Source organism: Dendrobium catenatum, unplaced genomic scaffold (assembly GCF_001605985.2).
Source record: "Dendrobium catenatum unplaced genomic scaffold, ASM160598v2 fragScaff_scaffold_72, whole genome shotgun sequence".
NCBI classification, from domain to species: domain Eukaryota; kingdom Viridiplantae; phylum Streptophyta; class Magnoliopsida; order Asparagales; family Orchidaceae; genus Dendrobium; species Dendrobium catenatum.
The window spans coordinates 3401923-3429601 of record NW_021318534.1 but is presented as its reverse complement, the minus strand read 5'-3'; the positions used below and the strand labels follow the sequence as shown (position 1 = coordinate 3429601).

Genomic DNA, 27679 nt, shown 5'->3' with positions numbered 1-27679 from the left:
GGTGGCGGCGGCAGAGTTCTTTAGCGGCATGGACGACTGCTGCCTGAAGCCACCAATGCTACGTTCGGTGGTTCGTGATCGCCTCCCCGACGAGAAGCGGCCATTTCGACTCGCAGAGCTCACCGCTGTGCTATCTCACGTGCGAACCCATGGACTGCTATTTGAGCGCCACCCGGACATCACCGAACGTAAGCTTGTTGAGGCTTGGAGGTCCGCCGTCGATGGTTGGGTCGAACGCGTCCTTTCGCTGGCCTCGAATAGCGCGGTAGTTTCTCCTATTGTCTTTTTCTCATAAAAAAAGCAATCACAATTACTTTCTTTTTCTTCTTCTTCTTCTTCTTTTTTTATGGTGGCATTATTTGAATTAGGAAAGATGCAGTTTTTGCTGTTCAAATTTGTACTTTTGGTGAAATACCATATTTATTTTACTCCCTGGTTGGCATTTAATGATCTAGCCAGACAAGTGTTGGGCCGGAATTTGTTTGCTAGGGGTAACAAGCGAAGAATGCTGCTCTGATCGTTTCCAATCATCATACACTATTTGGTTTCAGAAACTTTTTGAAAACTTTCAGGTATTCTACAAAAAGAGTTTTATGAGCTATCCTTTATTATTTATTAGCATTTATGGATATTATGTAGTTTCATTCCTTTCCGTTGATGCAAACAGTCTCCATCCGCCACCCATATTATCAAAGTTGCTTGCTGTGCTTCATTGGCTGATCTTTTCACGAGGTTAGTTGACTATCACTTCTCAATTCTCATACAAGGAGCTGGGAAATTTTTCTTGTTGATACAGAAATTGACTATTTTATTAAAAATAACATCAATATTGTTCATTAGATTCTATTGTGATAAATCATAGATTTTTGAACGGGTATAAATTATTATTATTTTTAAATTATATAAATGCAAAAAAGAAATATATGTTATTTAAAGACATAGTTGATTTGCTTTTCTAGTGTATTTCAAGTAAGCGCAATTTCCAAGGTGATTATTTAACTATTACAATTGGTTTAAGGCTCATTTTTTTAGTTAAACTTTTCATGTGTTGTTTCAAAAAGATTAGCTTAAGTTTAAGAAATTAAGAAGTTAGATTTAGAGCATGTCTAGTTCCCACGCTTTTAAAATACTTTTATTATATGTAAGGAAAATGCAGCCTTTGCTTTTCTAAGTACTTGAAAGAGGAGAACTGAATTTGAGCAGCATGTATTGACATCTTCATATTGTCATCAGGTTGGCCTGCTTTCCATATCTTAAAAAAGATGGAACATTGCTTGCTAGAAAAGTTATCAAGCCAGTTATGCAGATTTTAAATGAGGATGCTGGAGAAACTTTGTGGGTTAGGTTCCTCAAATAATGTTTCTTCATATTCTTGTATCATCACCTTTTATAAATAATTGATGCTTTTTACATTTATTACATGTTCGTCCAGGATGTTGCAGCAAATTTGCTATGCACGCTTATGTCTTTCTTTCCATCATCCATTAATCAGCACTATGACACTGTAAGCAAAAACACTTGTGCTCTCTTGTGATTTTTCAGTGTGCTGACTATCATATATATATATATAGGTTGAACGCCATGGCATTGTGAGCCACACTACAGATATTTAGTTTTCGGCAATCAAATCTAAAATTTTTATATTCAAGTAATTAAACATGTTTTTATAGGCTCTCAATCTACCTTGTGAAAATGGGAAACTAGCAAGTAATAGAAAACTGGCTAATATGTCATGCACTATGAATAGTTGATTAATTAAAAGTTGTCATAGTAGATAAATGAGTTAGAAAAGGGTGGTTATGATGATGCAACCGAAGAACTGTTCACAATGTTAATGTTCCGCTAATCACTATGATTGGTGCGGCAAAGAATTTTATTGAAATTATTTTCTATTCTGAAACTTTATAATTGATGAAAAACGGTTTTTATGCAGTCCTTCTTATAATTTGCTCTATCATATGCAAAATCTATAATTTCCAGAAGAATTTTCTAATTGTCATCCTTCTTTTATGTGTCTTTATGCAATGACTATGCCAATAATGTTCTATGAGATCATAATTTTATGTCAGGTTGAAGCTGTTCTTACTTCAAAGATCATGGAAGCAAAATGTGACTTAAATACATCCAAGGTGATGACAAATTTTTAGCAATTACAAAATATATTATAAGAAATGTTATCATTGATAGCCAATTGTCTTGCATTTTCATTGCAATTTTTATGTGTTAATTCTCATTTATGAATATTTTGTGCCCTTTTTCTCAGAAATTTTCCCTTGGCTTAGCAATACTTCCTAAGGTGAAAGGAGATGAAGAAAGCTTCTATTTGGTTATTCAGAAGATTCTTATAGCCATAAATTCAATTCTCACTGATGCTTTCCAGGGGCTTGAAGAAGGTGCAAATTCCCCACATTTATTGAATCCACTATCGGTCTTTACATCTTAAGTAACATACATTCTCTTATTTTCTAGAAAAGAAAAGTTCTGAGGTAATGAGAATGATAGTTCCTCCGGGCAAGGATCCCCCACCCCCGTTGGGAGGTCAAACATTGCCAGGAGAAGCATTTGAACCAGCAACCAGAAGACTAAGTGAATTACTAGTTCCAAGAGTGACTGCTCTAATGCATTCTTGCTGTATTATGCTCACTAATCCTTATCCTTTTCCGGTATGTCATGAATTTAATCTATCTTTAATCACATAACTTATTTGGCTGTCTAAGGAGAGATTAAAGAGTGGATGTTCTCCTTCTATGATAAAAAAAATTGAAAGTTACTTAATTGAGCTTCACCCATTTTTTGGAGTAATTTAATCATTCATCAAAACACTTGAAATAAAAGTATGATAAGTTGAAACCTCTATTAAAATTCAAGGTTTTACTTGTGTATTTCACAACAACAATAATAACATCAAGCCACTATCCACTACGTGGGGTCGGCTACATGAATTATTTTTTTCTATTAGTTTCTATTAAGAGTAAAATTCTCATTTAAATTTAATGAAAAAGTTATTTTTATTACTTTCTAACTAATTTTTTTTGGGTCTAACTCCACTTTTCTTAACATTTGCCATAACTAATACATAAACTCTCCTAATCAGGTCATCAAAAGGCCAACATTTATGTGACCAAACCATCTAAGGTGACTCTCTCTATCTTATCTGCCACTAGAGCTACTCCAATTTTTTTATGTATACTTGATTCGCATTATGTCTGTAAGTGTAAAGCTGCTCACAATACAGAAAAGTAATCAATTTGTGGCGGATTTGCAATGGACTTTGCGACGAAATTTTTTCCTCTGAAATTGCAATGATTTTGCGATGGAATTTTTCATGGTATTTTTTGTGACTGCTTTGCGGTGAAAAATCCGTCCCAAATTTGACGCAAAAAACCTTATCTAAACCAACTGACTGACCATTTTTTTCATTTGCTCGGCATTCTATTTTGACTGCACCTGCAAGCTTTGATGAAATTCACTTAACATCGTCTCCTTCGACGAAGTTCCTTCCTCTCGCATCTAAAGTCACACTACATCGCCGTTCTTTGTCTTCACAGTTGTCGTGTCCCCTCTCACCGCCAGTTGCTCGGCCTCCTTTGACGACGTTACTTCCTGTTGCCTCCATCGACGACTCTCCTTCCTGTCACATTTGAAGTACGCCACCATTCTTCTTCGTCGTTCCTTCGACAGTTCCTCGCCGTCATCTGACCTCTGCCCGCGACCTTGCCCGGCTCTTTCCATGACGTTCCTCTCGGCCAATCGGAGCTTGCCCATTGAGAAGGTATCCATCTTTCTTGCTTAAATTTCATGAGTCTATTATTTATTGTGATGGTGTAATAGATGTAGATATTATTAGTTTAATTTGTGTTGGATGGTTGAAATGGAGTAGTACATCATGCTTATTGTATGTGATAGAAAATTCCCTCTCAAACTTATGGGAAAATTTTATAAGATGGTAGTGAGACTTGCAATGTTTTGTGGTGTAGAATGTTGGCCATTAAAAGAGAAGCATAATATTAAGTTAAGTGTTGCAGAGATGAGAATGTTGTATATAATAATCATAACATGTTGGATTGTGAGTAGATTTTGTGTTGGATGGTTGAAATGGAGGATAATGCATAGGGCTTATTGTGCGATAGATAGTTTCCCCTCAAACTTAAGGAAAAGTTCTAAAAAATGATGGTCAGACCTGCAATGCTTCATGGTGTAGAATGTTGGCCATTAAAAGAGAATCATAATATTAAGTGTTGCAGAGATGAGGATGCTTATTTAGATGAGTGGCTTTACTCTTAGAGTCTACTATTCATGGTGATAGTGTAATGGATGGAGATATTTCTAGTAGAATTCAAGTTAGTTGATTGAAGTGGAGGAATGCATTGGGCTTGTGTGTGATAGAAAAGTCCCTCTCAAACTCAAGGGAAAATTCTAGAAGATGGTAGTGAGAGCTATAATGCTTTATGGTGTAGAATGTTGGCCATTAAAAGAGAAACATAATATTAAGTTAAGTGTTGCAGAGATGAGGATGCTTAAGTGGATGAGTTGCTTTACTCTTGTAGTCTACTGTTCATGATAATGGTGTAATGAATGGAGATATTATTAGCAGAATTCATATTGGATGGTTGAAGTGGAGGAATGCATCTGGTTTGTTGTGTGATAGAAAAATCCTCTCAAACTTAAGGGAAAATTTTATAAGATGGTGGTGAGACTTGCAGTGCTCTATTATGGTGCAGAGTTTTGGCCATTAAAAGAAAAACATAATATTAAGTTAAGTGTTATAGAGATGAGGATGCTTCGGCGGATGAGTGGCTTACTCTTAGAGTTTACTGTTCATGGTTATGGTGTAATGGATGGAGATATTATTAGCATAATTCTTGTTGGATGGTTGAAGTAGAGGAATGCATCAGGCTTATTGTGTGATAGAGAAGTCCCTCTCAAATTTAAGTGAAAATTTTAAAAAATGGCGATAAGACTTGTAATGTTTTATTATGGTGTAAAATATTGGCCATTGAAAGAGAAGTATAATATTAAGTTAAGTTTTGCAGAGATGAGGATGCTTAGGTGGATGAGTGGCTTTACGTTTGGGAAACCAAATGTATTAGTGTGTTGCACTAATTCACACACGCTCTTCTATTGCCCAATATACAATGAGTCACTGATGGAGTCACATAACTATCCACATAATTCAAAGGCAAAGATAGATGTGTTCTTTCAACTTTTAATCAGTGAACATAAATTTATTATGTAATAAAGGAGTTACCATATATGATATCTCCATCAAACAAAATTTTATATTGAGGGTAGTATTACTTTGGACAATTGGTGACTTTACAGCATATGGTATGCTTTCTGGATGGAGCATTACAGGCAAGCTAGCTTGCCCATATTTCATGGAAAATATTAAATCATTCACTTTGAAGCATGTAGGAAAAAACACTTGGTTTGATTGTCACCGCATGTTTTTATTTGTAAATCATCCATTCAGCCGAAATAAGGATGCTTTAACTAAGAATAGAGTGGAGACAACATAGCCTCCACCAAGGTTAAGTAACAAAGAAATATTTGAAAGAGTAAATTTTATCCCACTATAATTGATTCTTCATCATACTGTTCACAAAGTGTCCGAGTATGCAGTTACTCATAATTTGATAAAGAAGAGTATTTTTTTGGTCTTTGATGTATTAAAGAATAAATATGATCAAACATAATTTGGATGTGATACCTATAAAGAATAATATTTTTAATAATATGTTCAATACAGTGATGGACATTTAGGGTAAATCTAAAGATAATGTAAAAGGTTTGATGGATTTGAAGGAGAAAAATGCTCGAGTTGAAGGAAGGTGGAAATAGTAAACATCTTAAGCCAAAAACTCAATTCACATTTACTTTAGAGCAGAGGTAAGCTGTCTATGGATCAGTGTAGAGCCTAAATCTACCTGATGGATATGCTTCCAATATCAATAGATTTGTTGACATGAGATCGGGGAGGTTATTTAGATTGAAAAGTTATGACTGTCATATCTTCATTGAATATTTGTTGCCTATTGCTTTTAGTTCTCTTTCAGATTCTATCTTAAATCCCTTGACCAAATTAAGAATCTTTTTCAAAGACTTCTGCTCATCAAGACTTAATGAAGAACCTTTGTTTCATGTTGGGCATAACAATATCAAATAGAACATATGCCCGTGTATTTATCATATGAGATTAGAGTTGGTAGACCTATTTAATATCAGTGGATGTATCATTTTTAGAGGTAATTTTGTGTAAACATAACATAACAAATATTATTATTAAGTTTCAAATTCATACATACATCATTCAGGTATTTAAATAAACTTAAGAAAACTATAAAGAAAATAGTATGTCATGAAGGATCAATATATGTAATATACCTGATGTATGAGACTACTCAATTTTTTACATACTATTTTGATACAAAGTTATAATCAACAAGGAATACTGCACCTCAAAATTTGGGTGATCCAGATGTATGTCTATCTACCAGTAACATATCAGTATTAAACGGAGGTGGCGAGACAGTAGGCGCTTGTACTATCCCTTATGTGACAGATAAGGAGACGAGAGTTTCCTCGTTGTACAAACTGCTTAATTGTGCTGAAGTTGAGCCATATCTTGAGTAAGTTTAAGTTAAGATTCTATAAATTTTATAGACTTATACATAGAGACCCTAATTTTAAAACTTTTACAGGAAGTTCGTTAATGGTCTTATTACAATGTAACTATTATAGTAGGAAAAGAGGGTGTAATCTAAATTTCTAAATTGGTTCAAAGAAATAATACGTATTTCGACAAGTCACTTCAACCTTATATCTAATCAATTAATTTAGTGAAAATGATAATAAAATATCTATACTTTCTACACAAATCAGGTCCACAATGAAGCCAGATAATAGCAAGATAATGATATTAGAGAATTTTTGTATCCTCAAACGAATTGCATATTTTATAATCGAGTACACCATAAGAACATGATATATTATCCCGAAGGATAAAAATACCATTCTTTATGGACTTAATGATAAAATTTACAATTTTGAAACAGAGATTCCCCCATTTGATGTTTGGTCAAATGGGGTTTATTTTATTTCTGGGGTACAGACGTCCCATAGGGGCAAGCCCTTATGGTTAATTACATCTTAAACTTTGGTTTGAGAAAACTTTTGATTAAACTAATGGTTTTCTTCATTTGGAAGTCATTTAAATGTTGGCTAAATTTGATTTTTGAAATCCATGAAAGTTTTAGTTAAAGGATTTGGTCATTTAGGAATTTCATAGAGGAGTTGATCAACTTAGAAATTAGATTTTGGAATGAAGGCCAAGGGAGGTAAAGTAGGAGCACTTAATTCTGAGTTAAACTCAGAGGTGCTCAAACTATCCTATGTTGGGCTTTACATTTTAGAAATCTAATTTTGGTTTAAGTTGATATTTTTATTAGAAAGTTGGGGCTTACATTCCAATAATACGTGTTGGAGGAACTGCCCGAAAAGTGAGAGCTTATGGGATGATTTGGATTTAGAATCAACCAACGCCTCGGACCCTAAAACTAAGGTGAGAACTACCGACAGACAGTGCCTCAAACCTAAATCTAACGAATGCAAAAGAGACTTACAAATTACACCTCACATGAGGCATAATCTGTCCGACCTCTGGATTTACTGTCCCGCTGGAGGGGACTACCAGCTAGACCCACCTAAACATTTTTTTTTAAAACAATATCATCCGGTCTTGATGCAGATGTAGAGTGGGAATGCTATTTTTATTTAGAAGATAGAGCTTATAACTTGACTTTGAGGCCAAGATGCCTATTTATGTGGGTTTGCATATGTTGAAAATATATTTTTGTTATCTAAATCTTATATGAGGGCTTTCTATATGCAACACATTTGGGCTATGCATGATTGTTTTAATTTTTAGAAAACTTAGCTCATTGAAGGGAGCCATGCAAGACTTTCTTATTTCTTAAAAAATCGTGGAGCCTAAATCAATTTTTAGATTGATTATATTTAATGGGTAGAAATATTATTTTATCTTAAGAGCCTACCGTATCAAAAGTTCAATCCACACCCAAGAAAAAACAAAGAAAGAAACCTAAGAGAAAGATGCATTTCTATTGCACAATCAGGTAAACAAATCAAATATGCTTTTATTTATAAATAAAATGCATGGAATGTAAATAGAGTCCGAGTTATTACAAACATGTTTGACAGCTGAGTTGCCTGTCATTATACAACCCAGTCAAAATTACATACTCTACTTGTGGGGGGTTCTTCAGGCTCTTAACTTTTGAATGGACATTGGGCTTCATCTTTGACAGGTACATCCTTCTAGTCCTCTTCATTCTTTTGCTCCAAACTCCCACAAGTTTGATACAATTACAATTTTATCAAATACATGTTTGAAAAGAAAAGAGACTCAAACCTGCAATGGATTAGAAGCAGTTTATATAATAAAGCATCACATTAAGAATTTTGTTTAGCACTTAGAGTGTCAAACACATGCTTCTACCCTATTGACCACATCTTTGGAGGGTTTTAAGCAGCACCTGTCATGCAAGCAGTTTATTATTTATGAGCGCCACCCTTTTAGATATGGCCACCTGCAAGAAGAACATGTATATTTCTACACTATTCACTTAAGGGCAAGTGCTTACAACGCAGACAATCCAATAGTCAATCTCTCCACAACATCAAGCACATACGCACAAAAAAGAAAATCCTAATCCCAACATGCCTAAGGGGCTGTGTACCTAAGTGTGTGAGGCTTGTGTAGCATGTCACAATAAGGGTGTTTGATTTTATTTTAAAATGAAGATATTTAATCTTTATCCAAGGGTGATTTCAATTTAAGTTGTTTGTGACTTAAAGATTTTAGTTGATTTTTAAGTTTTTCATATTTAGGAGGGGTTATGAAGAACCCATAAAAGAACCACTACTTGCTTTTGGGCAAGTCTGTTACTTATCAATCCTAAGGCACAATGATGTAGGCATATCCCGTCTTTTGAGGGAGATGATTGATCATTGCATCAAAAGGAACCTAAGTAATTTTTTGGTGTTTTTGAAATTCTCTTAGTGTTTGGATAAGAGAAGTGTCTATCTAATAGGGTAAGATAGACATGCCTAAGGGGTTTCACTTAGGATTTTGTGAAATTCATCCAATAGGGTAGCATGTACTTCAACAGAAAGGACAACTCCTAAGGGACATCTATAGGTTTAGCATTTTAAATGTCATAGGAAAGATCACTCAATTTGGGTTGAATAAAAGAGATTATTTAGATTTTGAATCTAAGAAAGGTGTTCAATATATAGCTTTTGGGCTACATGTTGAAGAATTCTCCTTAGCTTTTGGAGCTAAAAAGAGAAAGATAGAGATCCAACGTTTAGCTTTTGGGCTAATTGTAGGAGAACGCCCTCTAGCTTTTGGAGCTAAAGAGAGGGGAAATCTCCTACAACTTTGGAGTTGGAGGAGAGCTGGATCAAACTCATAGCTTTTAGGCTAAGGTTGGGAGGATTCCTTAAACTTCTTGGAGTCGAAGGAAAAGAGGGATGACTTGTAATTTTGGTTACAAATTATCAAGAGTTATAGACTTTTGGGTGTCCAAATAATAGAATCTCTCCATCCAACTTGGGTTGGAGGAAAGGAATGTTGAATAAAAGAGATTATTTAGATTTTGAATCTAAGAAAGGTGTTCAATATATAGCTTTTGGGCTACATGTTGAAGAATTCTCCTTAGCTTTTGGAGCTAAAAAGAGAAAGATAGAGATCCAACGTTTAGCTTTTGGGCTAATTGTAGGAGAACTCCCTCTAGCTTTTGGAGCTAAAAAGAGGGGAAATCTCTTACAACTTTGGAGTTGGAGGAGAGTTGGATCAAACTCATAGCTTTTAGGCTAAGGTTGAGAGGATTCCTTAAACTTCTTGGAGTCGAAGGAAAAGAGGGATGACTTATAATTTTGGTTACAAATTATCAAGAGTTATAGACTTTTGGGTGTCCAAATAATAGAATCTCTCCATCCAACTTGGGTTGGAGGAAAGGAATGGAGGAGAAGGGTGCAACTTGGAAGTTATAACCCCATGAAAATGTTCAAAGAGGAATATACATTCTCATAATTTGGATTAAGAGAATGAAAATATCTTCCTACTACCTCTGAGTTGTAGGAAGAGGAAAAATTCTATACACTTTTGGTTTGTAGAGAAGCGAAGGGAAGATGCAATTTGGAGATTACAAATCAATGAAAATTCTTTGAACATTTGTTGTCCAGAGAGGGAAAAGCACTCTCCTAGTTTGGGTTTAGGAGAATGATGGAATTTCCTACAACTTTTGAGTTGTAGAAATGAGGGAAGGAACATGCAACTTATGGGTTTCAAATCCATGAATGTTCTTTGAACATTTGAAGTCCAAAGAGACAAATTTATTTGTCCAATTTGGATCTAGGCAAATGGAAAGGAATCTAAAGGTTTCCTACAATTTAGGCTTGTAGGAAAAGAGGTGGTCCAAAGTGCAACCTAGGGATTGAAAATTGGAGGAGTTTCTTTGAACGTTTGGTGTCCAAAGAAGAGGGATTCATTCCTCCAATTTGGGTTGGAGGGATGGAGAAAAATGAGATGCAACTTAGAAGTTGCAAACTCTTGAATGCTCTTTGAATATTTGGTATTCAAAGAGGGATGCACACTCTCCTAATTTAGTTTAGGAGGATGAGAAGATCTTCCTATAACCTTTGGGTCATAGAAAGAGAGGAAGAGATACACAACCTATGGTTTGCATATGGGAGGATAGATCAATGAACCATGTGCTCAATGATACACAATCATTTACCAAATTTGTGCTAGGTAAATGAGGGGGGAAGAGATGTGCAACTTGGACGTTGCAAGCTCATGTACATTCCTTGAATATTTGATGTTCAAAGAGAATTGTACATTCTCCTAATTTTTTTGTTTTAGGAGAATGAGAGGATTTTCTACAACTCTTAAGTTGTAGAAGAGAGAAGCAACAAGCAATATTTTGATTGCATGTTGAAAGGGATTCCTCGGACATTGGGTGTCCAAGGAGGGGTATTCATTTGCCTAAATAGTGGCTAAGCAAATGAGATGAAAGAACTTGATGTTTGATCTCAAGTTCAAGAGCTTACAACCTTATGTATGGGAAGATTGGTGGTAGCTCCTAAGGTGAGTTAAAAGTCATGCAATTACATATTTGGAACCTTGAGAAGGTTCCAAATGCGACGCATGAGGGAGGATAATTGTTTGTTGATTTTGTCTCAACAAACAAAGGGCTGGTGACTTAAAATTTATTTCTAAGGTTTAGGACCATGTAACGATATTAGTTGGAGCCTTTAGAGACTTCAAATTATCATACATGAAAGAGAGGGGTATCCATTTGTTGGTTTTGTGACTCAACAAACGAAGGAATGAGTTTAGGATTTGGTCCCAAGCTCCAAGTGAGCCATGCACTCCAACACTTGGGGCTTTGAGAACGCCCCATGCATTGTACATGGGAGAGGATGATTCATTTGTTAATTTCATGTCTTAACAAACAAAGGTTTGGACTTAGGATTTGATCCTAAGGTCCTGAAGACTCATGTGATAGAATAATTTAGAGCTTTGAGGGTGCTCCAACATATTACACATGAAGGGGATATTTGTTGGTTTATGTTCCAACAAAAGGGATGAAAGAAATTGGGATTTGGTTCCAAGTTGCAAATGATTCGTACAATCTAAAACCTGGAGCTTTGAGAATGCTCCAAACATTATGTACGAGAGAAGATTTCTCATTCCTCCATGAATGTTTTGGACTCATGGAAAGAAGAGATGCCCATTTGAAAGGAATTTCCCTATATCCTTTTAGAGTGTTTTGGACTCAATTAGAAAAGGGAAGAATGATTTTCTAAGGCTTTGGAGAGGTCTCTAGATCAATTTTGGCATAATCTAGAAATTTTGGAAGTTTAATAATCATAGCAAGAGATCTAGGAAACATGATTTTGACTCATGTTAAGGCATGAAAACAAACCTAAAGTTTCTAAGAACAATCTAATCAATTTTGTCATGAATAGTGATTGAAGGTTTTCTAGGAAGGTCCTAAAGATCCGTTTTGATAGGATTTGATTTATTAAAACATTTGAAGGTTTTCTATGCGAGGTTCCAATCTCTAAGGATTTTGATCATTTCATTCAATGATTGAATTTGGAAACTCACACAAATGGAGTTTGGTAAACTTGAGCATGAAGGCTTATGGGCCTTTGAGGGCCCATGTCATATCTCAAGCCCACTTCAAGATTAGATAAACCCATTTGGTTAATTTCCAAATCCCAAATGTAGTGGATGTAAACCAACAATGACTATCACTTGTGTGCTCTAAATTTAGTGAAAAGATCAATCATGAATTTGGTTGGTCATAGACATTGTGGGGTCTACAACATAGACCTTTGAAGATCTATGAGAAACCCCACAAAGATTGGTGGTTAGTGATATTGTTTCCAACCAAACACATTCACATTCACTAACTTGTAGAGACTATCAATTCCTACGTACAAACTCTCCAAAGTTTATATCAATTTTGCCATGACACAAAAATTGGATAGTTTGCATACTAGAGGATCATTCACCATCATTCTTATCCATGAGAATTAAGAGAATCAAAGCATATTGAAGTAATTCAAGAACACATAAGGGGTGTCTTATGAGTCTTTGGAAACCCACATCTAACCAAAGTTTGCCCTACAAATTAAATGAATATGCTTAACAATCTCCCAACAATTTTAAAAGCGTGCGATCCTTAGAGAAAGAGACCTACAATATTTTATTTAGATCAATTTTGGCATAATCAAAATTCTAAGAACCATGCAATTGATTTGGCCAAATGCATAGCCTCGAAATTTGGGTGCTATGACGACGAAGCCTAGGTTTGTTATAGGCGACAGTTTGAACACAATATGAATGCTATTACATGCATTCGAGAGGTGTTGGATATCAATCCAACACCCCTACACGCGTTGGCATGCCTCTTTGACTCTCACTAGAGAGCAAACAAACGGAAATCACCGGATTTCTGTTGTTTTGCGGAGAGGACAGCGCACATAGGTTTTGGGGAAGCAAACAAATGAGGTTTCTAAGGAACCTATGGCTTGGGGATGTCAAACACACATCAATAGCCTTGGGGGGGACCCTAGGTTTCACTAAGTTTTAGGATTTTACCTCACTCGGGTTGTCCTAGCGCTCCAATCCAAGCTCCAAGCACTATCCAAGCTCCGATTCAAGCTCCGGATTGCTGTCTAAGCTCCAATCCAAGCTCCAAAGTTACTCCAAGCCGCTCCAAGGGAGGAAGATTGCTGTCCAAGGTGTTCCGGACGTCACCACCGCTGTCCAAGACGTTCCAAACAGCAATTTTCACTGTTTGAGTGCTCCCTGAGGTCGTCGCTTGGTGTCCAAACTCTCTAAACAGCAGTTTTCACTGTTTTGAGGTCGCCGGAGTTGATTTTGGAGAAAGGAGAAGTCTTCACAGCAAATGGACAGCCCTCAAGTCTCTCTACTATCCTCCAACACTTCTCCTTTTGCTTGAGAAGAGGAAAAGAGCAGGTCTTTGCTCTTTCACTTGAAGAGATGGAAGAAAATAGAAAGAAGCTTCCCTCTTTTAGTCCAAGGAAGAAGAAATCAGCAGCAGAGAACATGAGAAGTTCTTCCCCTATGCTTTCCCCTCCTCCGCCTGGCTTGCGATGGATGGGCGACAACCAGGAGAGCCGAACGGCTCTCCTTCTATTCTGCTGGCTAGGGACGGACAAGCACCGCCCTTTCTTCTTCTCCCATGCCTGGAGACACACAAACAGGGGGGAAAATCCCCTCCTTTCTCCTGCTCTCTCTTCCACCTAGATGGAACGGGCGAACAAAACCAGAGGGCCGAACGGCTCTCTCTCCCTCTCCCCCGTGCTCTGGTTTGGGACGGAACAAAACAGGGGAGCCGAATGCTCCCCCCTGCTCCCTATTGTTCTCTTAGAGGTGCCTGGAGAGAGCCGCCCGAAACGTCATTTCTCCCCGCTTCGTTTTGTGAAACGAGGGAAATTGCTGCCCAATTGATTTGAAATTGGGTGGGATTTGAGGAGAAATCTTAGCCCTAGATCAAGAAATCTGATTTTGGGAAGTCAATTTAGCCCCAATTGATAAATTAAGGCTGAAATTGAGCTTAAATCGGACTCGACTCACATTGGTTTGAGTCGGTTTGGGTCTAAGTGGGTCCGATCAAGTTAATTTTGCGAAATTAAACTTGAATCGGCGCCGAATTACGTCGAATTGGGCTCGACGACGCTTGACGGGGTTTGATTGATTTTGATTTGATTTTAATTAAATTAAATTGGATTTAATTTAATTAAATCGAGGTTTGATTTGGGTCAATTTCGCTTCGACGATCTTCGATCGAATTGATCGAGCACGATTGAGCCTAGTCGGGCTTGATCGGGGTCAGGTCGATGCAAAAAAAATGTGCGTCAACAAATGAATCTTGTTTGGGAACCTATGAGAGCAAAAAATATTGACCAATTTTTATTGTCAACGGTTACAGATTTCAAACCAAAGCTTGATGTGAAGGTCAGAAAATAGAAAATTGTGATGTATGTGTGAAATGGAACAGTCATACAGGTCATAATTGTAAGTATTATAGGGTCTTATAGAAAGTACTACAGTTGTAATATCCTGGTGAAGCGAATAACATGTATTTTTTAATTGTGATTGATTTGATCCAATGCAAAACAGAGGAACCAAGGTGCATCCACTTTATGATATTACAAAAGTAAAGCGAGGTAGAATATATAGAAAATACGACCCATTTGTCTTTGCTAGCAAGGCTACCCAAGTATTCTTTGTTAACTATCTAGGTAGATTGTAAGGCAAGCAAGATTGGCTTTTAGTAATCAAAACTAAATCTAGGGGGGTTATTAAGAATACTACATCAATACCAGTAGCATATCAAGAAAAAGTGTATGTCAAATTTTAAAGAGTCTGCTGATGATGTAGGTGATCCAATTGTAGTTTATGAATCCGAGTTGCACTTAAAGGAGGTGAACTTAGACATTGAGGAGAACATTGAAGATGTTAGTAGTGACTAGTAAGGATGTGTTCTAGTCAGATGAAAGTGAATCACCTTGTGTTTAATAGTTAGTAGATAAATATATATCACTTATTAGCATATAGTAGTTTTTTTTACATGTTAGCATACAACCAGTAGTTTCTTTTTTTACATGTTACTATACATACAATATATATTTCTTAATGTTAGCATACATATAATAGTTTCTTTTTTTACATGCTAGCAGACATACATTGGATTTTTTTTATATGTTAGGATACATACAATAGTTTTTTTTTAACCTGTTAGTATACAACAACAACAACATCAAGCCTTTATCCCACTACGTGGGGTCGGCTACATGAATCCTTTTTCTCCATTGTGTTCTATTAAAAGTCAAATTCTTTTTTTTACATGTTAGCATACATACAGTAGTTCATTTTCCTGCATTTAATTTACTTATTTCTTTCATTTTTTATAAATATACAAATTATAGCTAATTATTTCCTTAATTTTTGCAAATGTCTTTTGTAGGTCATGAGCCCTATAGGATGATCAAAAATATTTTTAGGCGTAGGAATAATACCAACAAGTAGGGCTAGAGGTACTGGAGTGGAACTCCTCTTCACAGCCTGCCATTCATACCTAGCCTAGCAACACTTTACCTACACATCCTAAAGGGAGTCATCTGTTTTACTCAACAGACTCTCGCTTTTCATCACCTTAAGGATTCCCTGCTACTTATCTCTATTCACCATACGTTCCGTCATTTTACTACTTACCACCCCCTCAGCTTTATGCAGTTGGACCTTGTACCCCGACTGCAGCTAGACCTTCCACACAGGTTGTCGCAGCACCTATTGCAGATAGACACATGCTGATTCGGCCTGAGGGTGACACGTACATAAATGTGTATGTTTTATATTATGCATATATTTGAGAAAAAATATTCTTCAACTAATTATTTTATAGAGGTTTTATCCATCAAAGAAGCCCATGCACAACATATGGGATATCATACGGAGGAAGTTTGATGCTCCATATGTCTCTTGAAAGAAAATCCCAAAGGAAGTGCATGATATGTTGTTCAGGAAGTTTGAGGTTAGTAAGTCGCAATATTATTAACATCTCTTTATATTTTATTACACTAATAAAGAATAATTTTTTTCTAATTTGTTGTATGCAAATTTTTATTGATTGCCCGAGCATGCTACTCGAATCAAAATAAATTTTGGGAAATGTGGAGCAACTCACCTGCGTGGCCTGTTCACTCGCATTAGGGGGACAGGTGAGCGACCACTTTGGATTACAGAGGGTGTATGGGCAGAGCTCAATAGTGTTTGGGGCAACCTAGATTTTAGAGCGAGGAGGGAGCAGAACAGACAAAACTGAGTTTCTGACGTCGGGGGCCTAGGTAGCTCCCTCCATATTAGGGTTTCAATTCTACACACTGAGCATATACAATAATTGGTTAGAATTTTAATAGATTTTAATAATTTTTTTGTTTATGCATGCTAATCTAAGTATATTGTAGAAGTAGATGCTTGATAGTGGAGAACCCACTACAGTTGAGTTACACAGTCATGCTCATAAGCGTCAGGAGGATCAACAATGTGTTGATGAACGAGCTAGGAGGGCATATGTAAGTATATAAGGATATTATGCTTATAGAAATATTATAAGTGACGATTAATTTAATTTTATATTTTGTAGGATGAATATACAATGCTTCGAGAGAGCCAGACTGCAACATCTGAGGTTTCCTCTGGGGGATCTATAGATATTTCTGACTATCGCACTTGGTCACAAATGATAGGTGGAATGCAGAAGGGATGGATTTATGGATTAGGATTATTAAAATTGCGTAATTGAGTATTGAGGCGTTTTTCGTTCATGAGACGAGGCGTAAGCCTCAAGGCGTTTTGAGGCGTAAGCCTCAAAATCTAAAAATTGCGCAAAGTAAAAAATAAAAGTTAAAAGTGATTTTTTATATAATACTTAAATAATATGTTAAATGATTGTATATTAACTTTCTATTGAACTATGAAGTAACAAATTTATATACATATCAAACAAAAAATTATACAAAATGTAAAGTGATAAGTATTAAATTATATGAAATAGGATTGAAATCCAAATATTACATGAGAAAAACAACATAAAATATATGAATTGCATAAACGTATCATATAGTATCAAGTTTAGCTCTAAATTTCTTCTAAGTTCTCTAATCATCTACATTTAATTACTAATAAGGTTAAATTAATTGACAACAAATCAGAAATCATCTGTACTATCATTACTAAGGGGATTTTTATTTGAGTCATTATAACAAATTGGCATCCCCTTTACCTCATCCTGTAAGGTCCAATACCTATCAATCTAATTCTTTATTTATTTCAACCATCTTACTCTTTCATAAATATTTTTCATCAACATAAAATAAGATTAATACTTAAATTTTATAGGAGATGGTGGCGGTATGCGTATTTCAAGTGACCCCAGCTAAGACGGTGGTGGCTACAGCGAAGGCGGTGGGCTGAAGGTCGAGACAGTTGAGAGGAAGTTAATGCGACTTTGGAGCGCAAGAGGGCATGATTTTTTTTGGGCTTTTGTATAGGATTTAGCTAAGTTTTAAATAAAAAATATACATAAATAGAGCGAGGCGCGTCTCAAGGCGGGCCTTAGCCAAGATGAGGCATAAGCCTCATAAAAAAAGCTTGAGGCGTAAGACTTGAGGCATTTTTCATTGAAATTACGCTGAGGCGGGCCTCAAGGTGAGTCTCATATTGCCCAATTTTAAACAATATTACGAGGGACAATCCTCTTATACTATCAGCTACTCTGCAGGCAACCATAGGAGTTTATATAACCAACAAGTGACTAACTTGATAGAGGAGTTAGGAAATATCCGAAAAACATAGGTGGACATGAATATTCAGATACTAGATAAACTTAGGAGATTGAGAGAACAGATTGATGGAAATCAACCAGCGCTTACATCGACTAAGCATGATAGCGAGGACAGATTCCGCCTTCAATGTCTGTAAATATGTTTTTTTTATTCAGTTTACTTCTTTTGATGTATAAAAAATTATTGAAACTTTAACAGTGTTATGAAAATTTTAGAATTTTATGAAATGTGATTGTTTATTTGAGCTATTGGAATGTTTGTTACTATTTTATTGCTTATTACTATTAATTATTGCTTGTAAACTGTTTGAATTCGTATTGTTTGAAATCTCAATAACCAATTGCAGGAGCTATTTTTTTATTAATGCTACAGGTTTTGACGGATTTGTGACAGATTGTTTCATTGCAAACAATTTTGCGACACGAGTTTTTGAGTTTAATCTCAAATCCGCTGCAAATCAGTATTTGCGATGGATTTCTTTTGTTTTGTGGCGGATTATTCCGTCGCAAAAGGCTACATTTTCTTTAGTGTTGTGACGGTGTTGTCCACATAAGCATCCTCATCTCTACAACACTTAAATTAATTTTATGCTTCTCTTTTAATGGCATATATTTTGCGCCAATAAGCATTGCAGGTCTCAATATCATCTTATAAAATTTTCCCTTAAGTTTGAGGAGTACTTTTCTATCAAACAATAAGCTCTATGCATTCCTCCAATTCAACCATTCAACTTAAATTTACTAATAATATCTTCATCTATTTCACTATCATTTTATACAACAAACCTAAGATATGTAAAATATGTACTATTTTTAATGCCTTAATCACCTAAAGCCCCGACTAGATTTATTACTATTAAAATTACACTCAATGTATTCAACTTTAGGTCTACTCAAATAAAAGTCTTTAAACTCTTAAGGTTGATCTCCATAGTTCAAGACTTCAAGTTTTCCTTCAACATCCTCTCTAGTCTTATCAATAAGATAATCAACAAAAAGCATACATTAGGGACATCCTCTTCCAAATGTCTAGTAAGAACATCCATGTCTAAAGCAAAAACGATATGTGCTTAAAATTGATCCTTGATGTAATCCAACTGAAATAGAAAATGCTTGGTCAAATCATCTTATATTTGAACACAAGTAACAACTCCTACAATCATATCCTTAATGGCTAGAATATAAATATTATTAACTCATTTTTTTCTGGAATTCTCTAGAGCATTTCTCTTAGAACTTCATCATATGATTTCTCTAAATCAACAAATATTATATGTAGATCCTTCTTATTCTCTTTATACTCCTCTATCAGACATCTTAATAAATTTATAACTTCCATACTGGACTTGCCCATCATGAATCCAAATTAATTGAGAGACATTAGTATCATGTCGTATCCTGTGCTCAATTACTCTCTTCCATAGTTTTAATATATGACATATTAATTTGTCCTCTGTAATTTACAAATTTTTGTACATTATTTTTATTCTAAAAAATAAGAACCAACACACTCCTCAACTCATCTGATGTTTTTTTTAAGTCTTTAAAATAATATTGAAAAAGTTTAGTAAGCCAAGTAATTCCTTTCATCTCCTAAATATTTCCATACGTTAATTTGATTATCTTCAGTTCCAATTATTTTTTCACACTTCAATCTCTTTAAAGCCTCTATAATTTTGATTTTATTAGTACGATGTTAACAAAGGTAATCTCCATTCTTATTTAAGGTGTTAAGGTCATTACAGTCAATCATATTTTCATATTTTCAAAATTTTTTGATATTCATCTTTAATGCATTTCACTTGAATTAAAAATTTCTTTTATCTTTACTTGACTAACTTATTCATATATCTTTTATCTTTCTTTGTATTTAGTCTATTATATAAATCATTAAAAGCTAAATTAGTTACATCACATATTGATTTCTTAGACTCCTTGTAAGCTCCTCAATATGTTTCTCAATTTTTTAAGTTTTAACATCTAAACTAATTTTTGTAATAAAGCTTCTTATTTATTATTTTTTTTGCACATTCTAATTTTACTATTAATTATTTTTATTATTAAGAGCTTTTTATTTTGATACTCCAAACACATACTTTACAATATTCTTAATATGATTTGCTACTTTTTTTTTCACATATCATTAATTTTTTCATGCACAATTAAAATCTTGAGATCTTAAATCTTACTCTATAAAATTTTTTTGTTAGCATTTTTTAAATGCTCTATCTAATTCTTGGATAAAATTTTATTCTTTTTAATTTTTCGTTCCTTAATATTAAAGTTCAAAACTAATAAGCGATGTAGGATATATAAACTTTATTAGGAATGACTTTGTAATCTTTACAATCTAAGTGATATGTTTTTCTTATAAAAAATAATCAATCTTAATTTTACTATATCTATTCTTATAAGTGATAAGATGCTCATTTCTTCTTTTTTAATAAATTATTAGAAATTTAAAAAAATTATAAATTAGAGTAAAATTTAATATAGTCCTACCACTTTTATTAGTCGCTCAAACTCGTCATCATGAATGTTTTTAAAATATTCTACCAACATGTTCATTTAAATCCCCTTAAATAACAATTCTTTCTTCAAGAGGTATCATTTGTATTAATTCTTTTAAGTTATTTCAAAATTTTAATTTTGAACACATCCAAATTTACTTGAGGAGCATAAGCACTTATAAAATTAATAATATTAGTATCTATTGCAATCTTTAAAACTATAATTCTATCTTCAATTCTATTATTTTTTAGAACATTTTTCTTTAAACTATTATTTATAATCACTCATGCACAATTTTTAATACGTCTCCTACTCTAATATAATAGGTTAAATCTTAAATTATCAATCTCCTTAGCCTTTTCTCCAACCCATTTACTTTTTTGAATTCATAAAATATTTATCTTCCTATGAATCCTAACATCTATTTATTTGTTTTTAAGAGAGTATATATTGCATGTTCATATCTTAATTTTACTTTCATAGAATAGCTTCTTAGCTCATATCCATCCATGATATGGAAATCCTTGCTTAATTGCATACTACACCCAGGCATTGGTGCAGCGGCCATTGCACTCTTCTTGTTTTATTAAGGTCACACACCACATAGCTTTCAAGGAACACCCTAATATTAATGCAATGTATTAAATGATTCATGTTATTATTATTTGATAAGTTTTATACAGGCTGCCTACAATCTAATGTAACCCTCAACTTTTTTCATTCGGGTTGGGACCTGACAGCGACAGTGTTAGTTGTGTATTTCACTACAATAACAACAACATCAAACCTTTGTCCCATTACGGGGGGTCGGCTACATGAATCCTTTTTCTTCATTGTGTCCTATTAAAAGTCAAATTCTCATTTAAATCTAATAAAGAAAGATCATTTCTAATATTTTCTAAAAAATGCACTATAAATTTCAACTCATGGATTAATTTCAACCCATTTGAAGGTTTGTTTGCTTTAAAATCACAATAATCTTCTTATGCAATTAGAGTTGGCTATTGAGAAAATTTTAGTGCATCCAATTGATGAATGTAGAATCTTAAAAGTTCTCAAAATCACATGTGCCACTTGCCTTTGTGATGTTAAAGATAATGAATGATTTTAATTGTATATTTCAAGGTCAACATTCAAATTTTATGAGGAGAAGATTTTTCTACTTCTAGGAGGCGAATGACTATTCTTCCAATTTCATCCATTACTTTATGTTATCTTCATTACACAAGATCACACTAATTAAGATTCACAACACGAGTTATTTGTGGATGAAGTTTCATTAAATTTTATGATGATTCAACGATTCATGAAGCATATGATAAATACAAGAATTGCTGTATAACATATAGAAACCCTATTAGAAATTTTCATTTACCCTTGTATTTCACCAAATTAAAAATTTTCAATACATTTAAATATATCAAGTATTGAAGATGCATTCTAAGTCTCTTTATAATCTCAACACTTTGATATCACAGATATCGTATCATTTAATCAGATTCATTTATTATAAAAATTTTGATGTGTTCGATTAAAGATTAAATGATTTTGAAAAATTATTGGAACAGAGCATTCCACTAATTTTAATGGTTTAAAACAGAATTGGATGTTTTAATCTTGCATTTGAGATGATATATATGTGTGTGCGCGTGCTCGTGCACATACATTTTACTATATCATATTTTTTTAAATACACTTGTTATAAATTTATTTAGCAAAATGGATTGTTTTGATCTGATATTTGAAATTTATACATCAAAATATTCATAGGAAGGTAGAAGTCATACACACGCACATTTGTAGATACATTCTTTGGCATTTATGAATATACTAAAGTATTTTAATATATTTTATTGAAACGAATGTCAAATTGGCCCTTGCACTATTTGTGTAGAGGTATTTTAGTCCCAGACTGTCAAATATGTTCAATTTAGACTCTGTAACTCTTCAAATCTAATCCAAAATTGCTCCTTAATTTATCAACTTTTATCCAAATAATCCTGGAAATGGACTATTTTGGATCATTGATTGATCAAGTGATTAAATTTAACATGTTAAATAATTGATATTAAAATGGCCCCATAGAAATTGCTTGCTTTGACCTTTTTCTCAAATTTTGTTAGATTATGTGTGTTAATTTCTCAACATTTTATTAAATCAGATTTTTAAAGCCTCCTTTTATAGGTGTCCATTCCTGTGCGCCCCTTGCTAGCTACAGTTAGGAGAGTGCTTCAAGTGGATGGTTCTTTTCATGGTACTTTGTTTCCTTTGATCACTTCCATGCATCAGGAACTTCTTTGTGCAGAGCTTCCAGCCCTTCATCTGGGTTGCTTGGATTTTCTTATTGCAATTATCAAAGGTTTACGAAGGTAAGAGTTTTATGTATCTTTTGATTTAGTTCTTTCAACTCAAATGGGTAATTTTTTCTTGAAGATGATTTTTTTTCCCTTACTGATTAGGTGTAGCAGTAGCAATTTAATGCCTATTTTAGCCACTTGAATATTCAGTTTTTCTTTTAAACCTCACTATTTCATTTTCCTCAATTTTTTATTAGTATTGGCAGAGTTTGCGTTTATGCAGTGTAGTTCTGCTCTGTGGAAATATTAATGGCCTTTTTTTCTTTACCAAAAGTAAGATTATGTTGTGCCATTAGTGAATGAAGTTATCTTTTTTTTTTCAATAGGGTTTTTGATGATTTCTAGACATTTGTTCTGATGTATTTAATTCTGCCTTGAACTACAATCCTGCATGAAGTTTACTTTATAAATTTGCACTCACTTAAAAATGCTATCTATGGCTGCAGCCAACTCTTGCCACATGGTGCCAATGTTGTGCGGCTCCTCACTGAATATTTCAGGAGTGCTAGGATGCCTTCAATAAGAAGAAAAGTATACTCTATAATGCAGATGCTGATCTCAATGGGTGTTGGTATGCTTACCTCATTTGTTTTCCAAATGTGATTCTCAGTTTCCAATCTTTAATATTGTACTTAGTTAAAAAAACATTCAAGGATGAAATGCTAACGATTTATCTATCTTTATAAGCGACTGATTTCTTTTCTTTTCTTAAGGAATGGGTAATCCTTAATTATATTGTTATAAAAAATGCTATCTACTTTTATAGATAAATGAATGTGATTAACTGTTGAAATTTGACCTTGATCAGGAATGGCTCTTTACCTTGCTCAAGAAGTAGTTAATAATGTTTTTGTTGACCTTACTGATAACCTTGAGCTTGGGAGTAGTGCAATGCTTTCCAATATGCAATCATCTATCTTAGTTGGTGAGACATTTCGACAAAATTACCACAAGAAGAGGAAACTTGCCTCAGTAATTCCAGCGGAACATTCCAATGGTGTTGATTTAAGCTTTAAGACTTGCAACAAGAAATCACAAGCTCCTCTTTCTGTGAAGATTGCTGCACTAAAAGCATTGGAAGCTCTTCTTACAATGGTACGAATGTATCGATGAAACTGCTTTTTAAATATAAAGTTATACTCATCTCTCTTACCTTAGTTGTGTTGAAAATCTTTGCATTTTAACTTTTTTGACAATTTTAAATGTTAGTTGATTCCAGCTTTGCATGTCATTAGGATGGACAACAAATATTTCATCACATAACGGATGTTTAGGAATGGTCATGATACATGAAAATAGTTTCGGCTAATTATTTTACTTATATATAATAAATCTTAGGGAAAATTGTTTTTTCTGAATTTAAAATTGGTTCAAGCAAGAAATGTTCAATGATACGTTCCAAAGGTTTATGAGTTTCAGATTTTTCATATCTGAAAGACATTTATCTTTTGTTGTCTTAATGGGCTTTAAGTATATGATACGTGTTTGTGTTATATAACAATTAACAAATATTAAAAAGTTCATCACCCACTTTCTAGGCCCTCATTTTCTGACATTTTACGTTTCACCCCAATTTTTTAAATTCCCGTGATCCATATAATTTACTTTTTCATGTATCTCTTTGGTTAAGGTATTTGAAATCAACTTACCGCATCATTTTCCTATCTTTTGTATTTTAGTTTCAATAACTATTTTTGGAAACTTAACAGGGTGGTTCGTTGAAATCTGAGTGCTGGCGTCCAGACGTTGATTTCCTGGTGATAATTGTGGCTACGAATGCTTTTGATGCAAGCTGGGCGAATGAAAACAAGCTGTGTTTATTGACAGATGAATCCTCTTTTGCTGATTACCAGTTAGCAACCTTGGAGGTGCTGCTAGCATCTCTTCTTTCACCAACTCATACTCGATCTCCATATTTATCCCAAGGTCTTGATCTATTTCGAAGAGGTAATAATGCCATCAATTAGGTTTTTTAAATTTCAAGTAGCATGATCAATTTTACTAAAGCAATCGATTATTGAACTATACATTGCCCTTTTCTTGTCTAGTTGGATCCATCATTGATAATGACCTTTATAATTCTTTGTTCAATATTTGGTGTAATTTTGAGTGTGATGTAGTGCTTTAGGAGGACTTCAGTTTTGTTTTGTTTTTTTTTTTTCTAAATGATTATTTCTACTTATGACCTCACCCTGTAATTGCTTTCTCAAAACCTTCCTTCTAAATTTTCTATATTGATTGCTTCGATACACTTTGTATCATATTGGAGTTTTAGCATTACTCGCTATTTGCTCTTATCAATGATTTAATATAATGAATTTTGTAAAAAATATATAGACTTAACAAATCTAACAACTACAGTTCTGGGATTTAAGGTTCATCAATTAACACATCATCGAAGTTAAAAAGCTAGTTTTTAACATAAAGAAAAAAAATCCTGTAAATGCTGTTGTTTTCTCATTGCAATGATTATTCCTTTGGAATTATACTGCAGGAAGGCAGGAAACTGGATCAAAGATAGCTACCTTCTGTGCACACGCCCTTCTTGCTCTTGAAGTTCTCATACATCCTCGTGCTTTGCCACTTGTGGACCATCCCCCTCCCAATAATCTATCAGTTGGCGAAGGATTCAACCAGAGTTTTGCAGGCCGTAACTTCAACAATAATATTAAAATAAACCTTCCTTCTCTCTCAAAAGGTGATTTAGGACTCCTTGATGAAGAGGATGAAGAACTATCCAGCGGTTGGTTTGATGAGGAGGGACGAACTTTATCAGAGAACAGAAATCTGAATGATAAATACAATGAAACAACCAATCAATTATTAAATGTTTCTGAAGATCTTATGGAGAAACCGTTGGCTATTAATTCAGAAAATGTTTTAGAGTATGAAACTACTATTGTTGAAGAGAAAACAGGAGAGTCTAAGCCCAGAAACGAAATTAGCTTCCACAATGCTTCACCCAATAAGATGGATTTTGGCCAAGGAAGTTCAGCAGTGTTTGCTGCAGATATGACGCTACAGAAAAGTGAGAGTCTTGTGAACATATCTGTAAATACGAGCAACCAGGGCAGCAATGCTCCTGGCCTCTCAAAAGGCAAGATTAAAGAAGATTCTTCTCCAAGAAGAACACCTAATTTGGACAAGGGAAAGGATGCAATGCTATCTTATGATTCAGACTCTATTTCCTTGGGTTCATTGCCAGATATTGTGGACGGTGATCCTGACTCTGAATAGAATATTATAAAAATTTTAAGTTAATGTAGAGCTTATGGCCATAATGGGAAGGTAAGTTTTAATTCTGTACCTGAAAGGAATTTTTTTTCTATTATATTTTGCTCTGATATCTATTCATTTTAATTCTATTGATCAGTAAAACTAGTCACAATTAGGCTTATGATCCACATATTGGAACTTTTAGTATCTACTCAATGGCTTTCTATTACGAACGAGTCATAGAAAATTCTTGCTCTTTTTATTTTTTTGTATTAAAAATTCTACAATATGTGGATACTGATCCCATTCTCACTGTATTTGATCTCTTCTCAACCTTTACTTTTCATTTGATTCATTCTTTCACTTTAGTTGCAGGTAAGGTCTCTTCTGATGATTCCAACATTTGTTAGCTTTGCTAACTTTTTGCATTTCAGCTTGGCTTTGTGCTTTAATTATGTTTCTATTTTGCCCTTTTTGAATATTTTTGCCAATTTGTGGATAAAGTAAAATATCATCACAACAACAACAAATTGTTTTTAGAAAGGAACAGAAGTATGCTCGAGTAGTAGGAGCACGTATGGGAGAAAATTTAATTAGGGGCGAGCGAAATAATGAAACGTTTTGAAGCATTCGCAGATTGATTGGTGCAATCAAAATGCGTCAATCAGTTTGGCACATTCTAGTAAAACCCCATTTGATTTGGCGCATTTTACTCATCGCCCGTTCTCCACTTCCCTGACCAGATATGTAAATTACAGATCTTTAAGTTCGAGCCGTGCGTCTTCCTTTGATTCCAAGGCGTGGATAGTGGCATTTGGCCGGGGCCGTGCGGAGCGAGGAAGCGCCTATAAAAACCCCATCTACATACAATGCAGGCGAAAATTCAAGAATAGAATTGGTTTGCAGGTTTGTAAGATTTTTTTTTTTTTAAGTGCAGAAAGTTGTTAATGATTTCTAATTATATTTGTCAGCTTGTTTTGTAAGATTATGCTCTGTAATTAGATTCAAATAGTTGACATTGTAATTGTATATCTTAAAAGTGTTGATTGATTATTGTTAGTGATATTTCTTTTATTTAACTTTTTTAATAATTCTGTGTGTCATTGTTAATCTTAATGAATTTATTTCGATAAGTTAGAAGATCTCATATATTATGTATAGATTAGAATTGATTTAGTAATATTTTTTTTTGTGGGAGAATGAGAAATTCGGAAATATCAAAACAATAAGTTCGAGCTCATTTAAGGTTTGTTTTTAGTATATAATTTAAATTATTTTGTTGGTTAAATTATTTAGATGGAAGAAAGAATTAATCTTTACGATTAGTTCAAAGTTTGTTTAAGCTTGATTTCAGTAGATTTTTATAGTTAGCCAAATACCATTTTAAGAGTTTTGCCTCTCTCCCTATAAATATCAAGCTTGGTTGGGAACACCTATGCTCTGATCACTCCCTTATTGTTATGCAAGACTGCAATCTCCCCTCTCATGTTTAAGAATTTGTGGTCCAAGATTGATGGATATTGGAATATTCTCCTTCATGTTTTGTTTCGAACCTTGTCAAGGGAATCCTTTGGTTGATTTATGTAACAAACTCAAGAAGGTCAAAGATAGCATTAAACCCAA

General features: G+C 34.2%; 1 protein-coding gene across 2 annotated transcripts; it reads left to right on the top strand.

Annotated features, from left to right (window-relative positions):
* Positions 1–27135, top strand: LOC110100343 (proline-, glutamic acid- and leucine-rich protein 1-like). Of its 2 annotated transcripts, XR_002303552.2 has the most exons (14): positions 1–265; positions 456–572; positions 668–732; positions 1234–1339; positions 1433–1504; positions 2070–2129; positions 2264–2393; positions 2470–2663; positions 22668–22852; positions 23287–23411; positions 23649–23935; positions 24550–24787; positions 25335–26128; positions 26815–27104. XR_002303552.2 is itself a non-coding variant. In XM_020827793.2 (13 exons), exons 1-13 carry the CDS (start codon positions 29–31, stop codon positions 26075–26077), a joined length of 2559 nt encoding a protein of 852 aa, XP_020683452.1. In that variant the 5' UTR covers positions 1–28; the 3' UTR covers positions 26078–27135. The 2 variants fall into 2 exon arrangements, 1 of the variants encoding a protein (XP_020683452.1); XM_020827793.2 differs by having other exon boundaries at positions 25335–27135.
* Positions 27136–27679: the final 544 nt, after the last annotated feature.

Excerpts from the sequence above, each read along its gene's own strand:
- LOC110100343 (XM_020827793.2), top strand. The coding sequence starts at position 29 with ATGGACGACTGCTGCCTGAAGCCACCAATGCTACGTTCGGTGGTTCGT. Across the intron at positions 573-667 it reads AACTTTTTGAAAACTTTCAG|TCTCCATCCGCCACCCATAT; the intron begins GTATTCTACAAA and ends TGATGCAAACAG. Across the intron at positions 2,394-2,469 it reads TTTCCAGGGGCTTGAAGAAG|AAAAGAAAAGTTCTGAGGTA; the intron begins GTGCAAATTCCC and ends CTTATTTTCTAG.